Below are 11,732 nucleotides of genomic sequence, written 5' to 3'. Positions count from 1 at the left end.
CCTGTAAAGCTTAGAGCGGATCTCATGTTAAATGCTGTTGAAGTAATATGGCTACAGGTTCACCTGCCTCACCTGAAGCCTATTCTTGTGGGAAGCTGCTATTGACCACCAAGTGCTAACAGTCAGTATCTGGATAATATGTATGAAATTCTTGATAATGTGATTATGTGATATCAACAGAGAGGTATATTTTCTGGGTGACCTTAATATTGACTGGCTTTCATCAAGCTGCACAAGCAAGAGAAAGCTTCAAACTGTAACCAGTGCCTGGAACCTGGTTCAGGTTATCAGTCAATCTACCAGGGTAGTTACAAACAGCACAGGAATGAAATCATCAACATGTATTGATCACATATTTAGTAATGCTGCAGAAATCTGCTTTAAAGCAGTATCCAAATCTATCAGATGTAGTGATCACAATATAGTAGCCATATCTAGAAAAACCAAAGTACCAAAGTTTGGTTTTCCTTTTTTGAGGAAGGAAAGAATATTAGCTGGTCTGTGGTGTGTAATGAGGAGCAACCAGACACTGCACTTGACACATTTATGAAAATGCTTATTCCAGTTACTAATAAGCATCAACCCATTATGTAAATTACTGTAAAAACTGTTAAATCCCCGTGGATTGATGATGAATTGAAAAATTGTATGGTTGGGAGGGACGAAGCAAAAGGAATGGCAAATAGCCTAGGGGCGGCAGCGTAGCCTAGCAAATAGCCTAGGGGCGGCAGCGTAGCCTAGTGGTTAGAGCGTTGGACTAGTAACCGGAAGGTTGCGAGTTCAAACCCCCGAGCTGACAAGGTACAAATCTGTCGTTCTGCCCCTGAACAGGCAGTTAACCCACTGTTCCCAGGCCGTCATTGAAAATAAGAATATGTTCTTAAATGACTTGCCTGGTTAAATAAATGTAAAATTAAAATTAAAAATCATTCTGGCTGAACAACTGATTGGCAAACTTACTGCAAATTGAGAAATCATGTGACTAAACTGAATAAAAAGCAGAATAAACTATTCTATGAAACAAAGGTTAATTATATAAAGCATAATAATTTAATTTATTATTCATAATAATAATTTGTAAGTCGCTCTGGATAAGAGCGTCTGCTAAATGACTTAAATGTAATGTAAATGTATAATAGTAAAAAGCTTTTGGAGCAATTTTGGGCAAAAAGGCAAACTCAGCTCCACAATTAATTGAATCAGATGGCTCATTCATCACAAAAACCACTAATATTGCCAACTACTTTAATACTTTTTTAATTGGCAAGATTAGCAAACTTAGGCATGACATGCCAGCAACAAACGCTGACACGACACATTCAAGTATAACTGACAAAATTATGAAGGACAAGCATTGTAATTTTGAATTCCGAAAAGTGAGTGTAGAAGAGGTTAAAAAAAAATATTGTTGTCTATTAATAATGACAAGCCACCTGGATTTGTCTGTGTGTCTGGATTTGAAAATTACTGAGGATAATATAAGACGATATTGCCACTCCTGTTTGCCCTATCTTCAATCTAAGCCTACAATAAAGTGTGTGCCCTCATGCCTAGAGGGAAGCAAAAGTCATTCTGCTACCCAAGAATAGTAAAGCCCCCTTTACTGGCTCAAATAGCTAACCAATCAGCCTGTTACCAACCTTTATTAAACTTTCAGAAGAAATAGTGTTTGACAATGCTATTTTACAGTAAACAAATTGACAACGAACTTTCAGCACACTTATACCCAGATAGCAAAAAATGTCTCTTCACATGCTATTTCCTGTAAACTCCTGTAAAGGCTGTAAACTCCTACCTCCAGCGGGCGAGTGGAGTTTGCCACTCAAGACGTGATTTGCATCTCTGGTGGGTAGCCCCCACTCAGAGGACAGCTATACGCTCTAGGCAAGCCATCTAGCCAAGAGTTCATTTGAAGGACAATAGTCATGAATTTCTCTAATCTCAAATTCGGCCTTCCACCTTCCAGCTAACCACAGCAAGCCACAGGCTGCAAGCTGTTTTTGTTGTGTTCTATAAAGCTTAGCCTATATTTTTTGTGATTTCAATTTAGTTGGATTTATTTGCACATTTTTAAACAAAACAACCACACAGAAGGACACAATGCATCATTTTTAGGGAGGATGACACAAAGTGATGCACCTAATAGTTTACTATTTATAGCCATAATTTGTTTCATTTGTTTTATACTGTATACTAGGCTATATTTTGGAGGCAATACCAACAGTTCCTAGCAACCATTCCAGTTGCTTTTTTAATGAGATGCCACTCCCTAAACCGCTTCACACAAAGTTGTCACGGCCTGATCTGTTACACCTGTCCTTGTGATTGTCTCCACCCCCTGCAAGTATTGCGCATTTTCCCTGGTGTATTTATCCCTGTGTTTCCTGTCTCTCTGTGCCAGTTCGTCTTGTATGTTCAAGTCAACCAGCATGTTTTCCTGTGCTCCTGCTTTTCTATTCTCTTTTACTAGTCCTCCCGGTTTTGACCTTTGCCTGTTTTTCTGGACTCCATTCCTGCCTGCCTGACCAGACCTCGAGCCTGAATGCCATTCTGTACCTATGGAACTCTGAACTGGTTTTGACCTTTTGCCTATCCACGACCATTCTCTTGCCTATCCCTTTTGAATTGTTAATAATCTTGGACTCTAACCATCTGCCTCCTGTGTCTGCATCAGGGTCTCACCTTGTTCCCTGATAAAAGTGTTGATCGGTGTCATTAAGGGTGAAATTATCGGTGGTCATGAAGCCAATTTTAGTCTATTGTAATTGAGGCCATTAATACACAGCCTACGTTCCAATGTAAATTTCATTCCATGGCCTGTTTATTACTTCAAACTATGTTCAAATCGAAGCCACAGCTACTGTTGCAACTAGCAATGTGAATTTCAATGAATAGCATGCACTGCTAAACTTCATGACCCATAGTCATTTAATTGGGGGGGATGTCAGCCTTTTGAACTACCCCCTTTTCGGCAAGTAATGTTATTTGTAGTAGATAAAATAGACTGTAGCAGTTTATTATTCATACGCTCCTACAACCTGCCAAAAGAGAAATTCACACTACCTACAGTAGGTGGCGGCACCTCTTAAACCCTCACAGAGGAAGTCAAAAAATCAAACGTCATCAAAAGGAAGTTAGTAAGCATTCCTCCCACGAACACTGTAGTAGCTACATAAAAATGGAGAACAGTTGAATTGTTTGTATTTATCACCACCCAACGTTTTGAAATACCAAAGTGGCACACTTTTAGTCAAAAGATAGATGGAGCACCAATTAGCTGGTCAGGATTTTGAATCATTGTTGGAGACAATATATTTATATACACACACACACACACACAGCACCAGTCAAAAGTTTGGACACATTTACTCATTCAATGGTTTTTCTTTATTGTCTACATTGTAGAATAATAGTAAAGACATGAAAACTATGAAATAACACATATGGAATCATGTAGTAACCAAAGAAGTGTTAAAACAAATCAAGATATATTTTATATTTGAGATTCTTCAAAGTAGCTACCCTTTGCCTTGATGACAGCTTTGCACACTCTTGGCATAATGTCTTCACTATTATTCTAATGTAGGAAATAGAAAAACCCTTGAATGAGTAGGTGTCCAAACTTTTGACTGGTACTGAAAATACACTGCTCAAAAAAATAAAGGGAACACTAAAATAACACATCCTAGATCTGAATGAATGAAATATTCTTATTAAATACTTTTTTCTTTACATAGTTGAATGTGCTGACAACAAAACCACACAAAAATGATCAATGGAAATCAAATGTATCAACCCATGGAGGTCTGGATTTGGAGTCACACTCAAAATTAAAGTGTTGTGTGACAAAACTGGACATTTTAGATTTGCCTTTTGTCCCCAGCACAAGTTGCACCAGTGTAATGATCAGGGTTTAATCAGCTTATTGATATGCCATACTTGCCAGGTGGATGGATTATCTTGACAACAGAGAAATGCTCACTAACAAGGACATAAACAACTGTGTGCCCCCAAAAAATTAACTTTTTGTGCGTGTGGAACATTTCTGGGATTTTTTCTTTCAGCTCATGAAACATGAGACCAACACCTTACATGTTGAGTTTATATTTTTGTTCAGTATGGAACCCTGCATGGTGCCATTTATGAATTATGGCTATTATTAAACATGTTTGCTAAAAATATAATTTAACAATTAAAGAATGGACAAAAGAATACCAGCATAGTTTATGTTATATGCAAACAGTTTGGAAATGCACTGGTGGCCAGAGGGGTATCTTTTTGTTTGAATGATCAACAGAGTTGACGTGGGCAGACTTCCTTACTATACAACTTTGTCCATTAAACGAACAAAAAGGTGGCTTTCTGCGCCATTCTCACCAAATCAAATCAATTTATAATAGCCCTTCGTACATCAGCTGATATCTCAAAGTGCTGTACAGAAACCCAGCCTAAAACCCCAAACAGCAAACAATGCAGGTGTAGAAGCACGGTCACCACCCCCAGTTCCAGATAAGAAAAAAGTAGTTAAAACATGAGTCAATCAGAAATAAGCATGAATTAATCTGCCAAAATAAAGACAATTATGATGTAGCAGAACAACTTACATGCAGTTGTCAGCAGCAGCCGAAATAGAGATTTGCAACATTCTTCTAATGGCTTTATGAAATAGTCCCCCCGATTGACTCCACACTTAAACACAATTAGCTTATTGTCATTGTCAGGTTGGGTTTGCAGCTCTATTTGGTTTGGCAAATTAAAGTAGCTTAGCTTTTTCTGTTTAACTAGCAAAGTTATCTAGCTTACAAATGTGCTAAACACATTGCGCTTTATTCTTATTAATATATAAAACATTTAAGACACAACAGGGTAGTGTTTTTCAAAATATGGTTTTTATTTGTCTTAATTTTTCAACTATTTATGCGGTTTTGGCAGCCTTGGAACGCCTTTTCTTTACCACCACAGGCTTCTGGCTCATCAGGATGGCGCTGGCACGACGCAGCGCAGCCTAGGAAAACAAAAGCACACCACTCAACTAATGACTCAAGATGTTAGACTGAGATCGATCTTTACCTCAAGGTGTCAAACTCATTCCATGTAGGGCTTAGTGTCTGCAAGTTTTATTTTTTTCCTTTCAATTAAGTCCTAGACAACTAGGCGTGGCGAGTTCTTTACTAGTGACCTTAATTCATCAATCAAGTACAAGGGAGGAGCAAAAACCTGCAGCCACTCAGCCCTCTGTGGAATGAGTTTGACACTTGTGCTTTACCTGCTTAGGGTCTAACCATTAATTCATCATACAACCTTAAGCCCTATGGGTTTATTCAAGGTCTATAGCAGCAAGGGCCAGTTTCCTGGACACTGATTAAGCCTACAGCTAGACTAAAAAAAGCTATTTCATTCGGTAACTGCCATTGAACATACTTTAGTCCAGGGCCAGGATTAATCCCATGTCAGAAAAATAAAACAGTTCACCGGCAGTGAGATAGATACTCAATGTCTCGGCTGTAAGCTTGGGTAGCACTACAGCAGTCTGCAATCCTACTCCTGAATCCCACAAGATATACAGGCTTTCGTTCCAACCCAGCGCTAACACACCCGATTCAACATATAGTGCTGGGCTGGAACAAAAGCCACTACACCCTGTTGGTCCCAAGGACCAATATTGAAGACCAATAGAAAAACATGAGGTTTAGTAGATAGAGGGCTCACCATGCGCAGGTCCTTCCTGTAGTTGTTCTTGCGGATGATGTGCCTCAGGCTGCTCAGAGTGGCGCGGGAGTTCTTGTTGATGGTGATCTTCTCATATGAAGTGGCAGGCTTGCGCTGGCCTAAGCAATAACAAGAAAAGGTATCATTAACATGACCAAGCTCCCTCAATTCTCTGAGTAAGCTCTGACTTAAAGCAATGAGCCATGAACGTGGATCACAGGCACAACAGCTACCTAATATCTTTACAACAACACGACGCAGCAAGACAACTTTGCTAAGGTGATTTACACCTGAGGTGGATTATCATGACATGTATCAATGCACCACCAACCTTACAAGTATGTGAACTGTTCTTGCATTTCCTGGTTGTTATTATGGAGGGGTGAAAATCGAAACAAACGTTTCGGCATCACACCATCATGAGTGTAAAAAGGTCAGCACACACACCTGGCTTCCATTTCAAAGATGATTACACATACTGTACTTCACTTTTATAAAACATACTAAACAGCTAGTATAACATTCTTGAATAAAATACTGCTAGCGATACGTTGTACCGTAATGCACGTGCGACAAACTGAGCAATCATTTTCCAGAATGAATGTTCATTGGTATATCTGTGTTCGTAGTGTTTGTCCTGCTTGGAATTTGAGTTGAAACAAAACAGGGTATGAAAAGTTTACTTATCTATTACAGTAAAATAATGTCTCCATGTGTTACGGTGTCCATATGACCGATTCTTTTGGACCAAACCTCAAATGCAAATAGCAAGTTGAAACCGTTTGTCAGAGAGGAAGATGTGATCTCATCTTTGTTGTTGTGAGTGGTAGGGGGAGGGGCTTGGGAGATGCGAGAAGTTTCACTCTCGCCAAAATCGGTCCAAAATAATCCCAATGTGTTTCTATGCACTTATTTTGAACCCAAGCTTGTCCTAACAAATCCCATTGTTAGGGTAGAGACATGAGCATCTAGTCATTATATACAGATCTCTGATGTAAATGGGAAGGTGTGAACATGACCAGACCAAAATGTCAACATGAGGAAAAAGTGGACATAAATGCTCAAAAACAAAAATACAAAACACCTTGATTCTGCGATACAGGCATTTAGAATATTGCGCAAAAAAATAATTTATAACTAATTCCAATCTGACAGTGGGGTGGTAGATTCTCAGTCTGCCCTATGGCTCAGCTCACATGCCTAGACCCAAACCATTAACTGACACAGGGCCACTCAGCTTAGATAAATAATCTGAAAGATCCAACTTAGAGGCCCATCTCCTGAGCTCCCATCAGCAGAAACTCTTTTTAAATGGAAAATGAATGTGTTACTGTAAAAACATTTAGTACATTGAATTGCATCTCATCAATTCATGCTCCTAGTCAAACCGAATCGTTCCAAACAAAACGTATCATTCCTGTATCATATCAGAACCCATGCATCTATACATGTATAGATGTACATGCACATCTCTAATTTTCAGCAATTAAAATTGTAAGTCTCGTCTTTCTACACAATACCACAACACATTTTCAAATCTGGGTGGTAAATTCAATAAAGTATTCAATAATTTTGGATGGAATCAAGGCATCAAACTGTACCAGAGGCCACCAAAATAGAGCTCCTCCGGCAAAACAATTCTAAGCACCCCCCGGCTACTTTTTCCATTTGACAGGCTATTCCATGTACTTGTGGAAAACACTGAATAATGTAGATCATGTATTCCATTGTACTACGTACTGACATACATCTTGTGAATTTTCTTGCTTGATCATGTGACACATCCTTGAAATAGAAGCCAGGAGTGTGTGCCAGCCATTTCTCACTAATGATTGCTTGATGCCAAAACGTTTGGTTTTCATATTTTATTTACACACTTTACTGCACTATAAACTTTTGGCCACTATGAGGTTTAAATAAACATCTTAAGTTTTGTATTCAAGCCTCAAAAGGGATAAATCCAAAACTTCAACAGGTCTCGCATTTCTTCCAGTATCCTAAATTTGACTCCTACGCACCTGAAACCACTTCATATAAAGGATTAAAAATATATACCATTGGTATTTTGGACAACTATGTTTACCTGCGCGCTTCTTCAGCACGATAACCACACCCTTGCCATCAGCTGCAGGCTGAACACCAACAGTCTTTCTGTGCACTAGGCCGTTGAAACGGAAAGAGTTCTTGGACTTCAGGTTGTTGGGCTCCTGGTAAACAAATGAGAAATACATTTGACTAACAAATCTTAAATCAGCAAGGACAAATCATGCAACAAGACCCTGCATGGTCAATCATGTACATTCAGACCATAGACACATTCCCAAGATATCAACACTCAAAGAGCATGTGACTGCATGCATGACCTACTTCATGATCCACCAGGTATGATGGTTTACTCTTAATAGGACAATCTGTCAGTTGTACTCACGGTACTGTAGGTCTGTCCATTCCTCTTGATGAGGAAGCTGGAGCAGTTCCTAATGACCATCCACTGCAGATGAGACGACATGTTGACAAACCTGGGGCAGACAAGAAGCGTCAATAGAAGTTACATAACAGTCACCAAAGATACATGTTACCCCAAAAACTAACATTAGCCTACTCAGTACTTATTCTAATGTTTGCTAAAAACCAGTCTATAAAACAGCAATTTTACAGGACAGGTTCAAGTCCCATTTCCTGTAGTTTTCAAAAATGCAAATAACTTACCATCCACGTTGGCGAACTGAAGTAAATTGAATTTACTAAATGGCTAGCAAATTTTTCCTAGCCACTGTGCTTCCTCAAAGGTGTTATTACTACCTCTGAGAGTTTAGAGCTTGATGTAGTCACCTCATACAAGTTCTTGGGACTATGGCTAGACGGTATACTGTCCTTCTCTCAGCACATATCAAAGCTGCAGGCTAAAGTTAAATCTAGACTTGGTTTCCTCTATCGTAATCGCCCTTCTTTCACCCCAGCTGCCAAACTATCCTTGATTCAGATGACCATCTTACCCATGCTAGATTACGGAGACATCATTTAAAGATCGGTGGGTAAGGGTGCTCTCGAGCGGTTAGATGTTCTTTACCATTCGGCCACCAGATTTGCCACCAATGCTCCTTATTGGACACATCAATGCACTCTATACTCCTCTGTATACCCGTCGCAAGACTCACTGGTTTATGCTTATTTATAAAACCCTCTTAGGCCTCACTCCACCTTATCTGAGATATCGACTGCAGCCCTCATCCTCCACATACAACACCCGTTCTGCCAGTCACATTCTGTTAAAGGTCCCCAAAGCACACCCTGGGTCGCAACAAACACTCAAACTGGACAATTTTATAGCAATCATGGACATCCTTACTGACAGTTGTAGCTGCTTTGCGTGAGTATTGTCTCCTCTACATTCTTTCCCTTTGTGCTGTTGTCTGTGCCCAATAATGTTTGTACCCTGTTTTGTGCTACTATCATGTTGTTGCTACCATGTGTTGCTGCCTTGCTATGTTGTGGTCTCTTGTCGTGATGTGCTTTTTGTGTCATATATATATACACACACACACCACACACACAGCTCACAAAAATAAAGGGAACACTAAAATAACACATCCTAGATCTGAATGAATATAATATTCTTATTAAATACTTTTTTTCTTTACATAGTTGAATGTGCTGAGAACAAAATCACAATCATTATCAATGGAAATCAAATTTATCAATGGAAATCAAATTTATCAACCCATGGAGGTCTGGATTTGGAGTCACACTCAAAATTAAAGTGGAAAACCACAATACAGGCTGATCCAACTTTGATGTAATGTCCTTAAAACAAGTCAAAATGAGGCTCAGTAGTGTGTGTGGCCTCCGTGCCTGTATGAACTCCCTACAATGCCTGGGCATGCTCCTGATGAGGTGGCGGAAGGTCTCCTGAGGGATCTCCTCCCAGACCTGGACTAAAGCATCTGCCAACTACTGGACAGTCTGTGGTGCAACATGGCGTTGGAGGATGGAGCGAGACATGATGTCCCAGATGTGCTCAATTGGATTCAGGTCTGGGGAACGGGCGGGCCAGTCCATAGCATCAATGCCTTCCTCTAGCAGGAACTGCTGACACACTCCAGCCACATGAGGTCTAGCATTAGGAGGAACCCAGGGCCAACTGCACCAGCATATGGTCTCACAAGGGGTCTGAGGATCTCATCTCGGTACCTAATGGCAGTCAGGCTACCTCTGGCGAGCACATGGAGGGCTGTGCGGCCTCCCCACACCATGATTGACCCACCGCCAAACCAGTCATGCTGGAGGATGTTGCAGGCAGCAGAACGTTCTCCACGGCGTCTCCAGACTGTCATGTCTGTCACATGTGTTCAGTATGAAACTGCTTTCATCTGTGAAGAGCACAGGGCGCCAGTGGCGAATTTGCCAATCTTGGTGTTCTCTGGCGAATGCCAAACATCCTGCATGGTGTTGGGCTGTAAGCACAACCCCCACCTGTGGACGTCAGGCCCTCATACCACCCTCATGGAGTCTTTTTCTAAACATTTGAGAAGACACATGCACAGTTGTGGCCTGCTGGAGGTCATTTTGCAGGCTCTGGCAGTGCTCCTGCTCCTCCTTGCACAAAGGCGGAGGTAGCGGTCCTGCTGCTGGGTTGTTGCCCTCCTACGGCCTCCTCCACGTCTCCTGATGTACTGGCCTGTTTCCTGGTAGCGCCTCCATTCTCTGGACACTATGCCGAGACACAGCAAACCTTCTTGCCACAGCTCGCATTGATGTGCCATCCTGGATGAGCTGCACTACCCGAGCCACTTGTGTGGGTTGTAGACTCAGTCTCATGCTACCACTAGAGTGAAAGCACCGCCAGCATTCAAAAGTGACCAAAACATCAGCCAGGAAGCATAGGAACTGAGAAGTGGTCTGAGGTTACCACCTGCAGAACCACTCCTTTATTAGGGGTGTCTTGCTTATTGCCTATAATTTCCACCTGTTGTCTATTCCATTTGCACAACAGCATGTGAAACTTATTATCAGTGTTGCTTCCTAAGTGGATAGTTTGATTTCACAGAAGTGTGATTTACTTGGGAGTTACATTGTGTTGTTTAAGTGTTCCCTTTATTATTTTGAGCAGTGTATATATACACACCCATACACTTTTTTTTTATCCCAGCCCCCATAGGAGGCCTTTTGTCTTTGGTAGGCCGTCATTGTTGTAAAAACTAACTTGCCTAGATATATAAAACCTTTATTTCTGCATTGCTTGCTGTTTGGGGTTTTAGGCTGGGTTTCTGTGTAGCATTTTGACATCTGCTGATGTAAAACGGGCTTTTAACTTTGATTAATAATAGGGTAGGAAGATACAGTAGCTAGCCATCTAACGTTAAATGACCACGTTTCAGTGGCGTGGGGACTTAACATGGTATTGTCAAACCCTTTCCGATTAAAGACAAAGTAATGCATTACCCAGCCCAACAATTGATCAAATTGACAGTAACATTAGCTAAACCAGACTACAAATGAGGACAAAGAGCGAAGACCCGGTTTCTTGCATAGGCTGAACCTCGCCAGCTAGCATAGCAGACCGAGTTGGGCCTAGTATTTATATTCAACATTCGGTCAAATTATCGGTACAAACAATATCACACTTATGTAATAAGAATAAGTTGTTGTTAAACGATTAGCAATCTAAACAACAGACCGGTCAAAAATGTAACTTTTAGCATACGACGACTAGCACATGAAGAGACCACGTTACCTTTCGGAGGAGGAAGAGGAAAGAAAAGGGCGGAAACCGGATTACATTGACTATTTGATAGATCATTGCACCAAAGACAGTACACTATAAAGATAGGCAGAAACTGAAATCTCGGATAACGCTTGTCGGCGATGTCATGGTGACGTTGGCTAGTTAAGCCCATGCGCAGTAACACATCAATGGTCTAAAGGTAGTCTCCAGCCGTACTGCGCATGTGCAAACCGTCAAAGGCACTCCGATATAAAGTTGTTTTGACGAAAATGAAAACGTGTCAGTTTGTCACTTTCAC

General features: G+C 40.7%; 1 protein-coding gene across 1 annotated transcript; it reads right to left on the bottom strand.

Annotated features, from left to right (window-relative positions):
• Nucleotides 1-4,870: 4,870 nt before the first annotated feature.
• Nucleotides 4,871-11,503, bottom strand: rpl28 (ribosomal protein L28). Its single transcript, XM_046369678.1, has 5 exons — nt 11,444-11,503; nt 8,138-8,228; nt 7,793-7,916; nt 5,710-5,828; nt 4,871-5,005 (listed from the first exon to the last, which is right to left on the bottom strand). The coding sequence occupies exons 2-5, from the start codon at nt 8,216-8,218 to the stop codon at nt 4,916-4,918; spliced, it is 414 nt and encodes a 137-aa protein (XP_046225634.1). The 5' UTR covers nt 8,219-8,228; nt 11,444-11,503; the 3' UTR covers nt 4,871-4,915.
• Nucleotides 11,504-11,732: the final 229 nt, after the last annotated feature.

This window comes from Oncorhynchus gorbuscha, linkage group LG11, assembly GCF_021184085.1.
Source record: "Oncorhynchus gorbuscha isolate QuinsamMale2020 ecotype Even-year linkage group LG11, OgorEven_v1.0, whole genome shotgun sequence".
NCBI classification, from domain to species: domain Eukaryota; kingdom Metazoa; phylum Chordata; class Actinopteri; order Salmoniformes; family Salmonidae; genus Oncorhynchus; species Oncorhynchus gorbuscha.
Note: the sequence above shows the minus strand (reverse complement) of the source record. Positions and strands in the feature narration are given on the sequence as shown.

Excerpts from the sequence above, each read along its gene's own strand:
- rpl28 (XM_046369678.1), bottom strand. The coding sequence starts at position 8,218 with ATGTCGTCTCATCTGCAGTGGATGGTCATTAGGAACTGCTCCAGCTTC. Across the intron at positions 5,829-7,792 it reads CGTGCTGAAGAAGCGCGCAG|GCCAGCGCAAGCCTGCCACT; the intron begins GTAAACATAGTT and ends GTTATTGCTTAG. Across the intron at positions 5,006-5,709 it reads ACAGGAAGGACCTGCGCATG|GCTGCGCTGCGTCGTGCCAG; the intron begins GTGAGCCCTCTA and ends TTGTTTTCCTAG.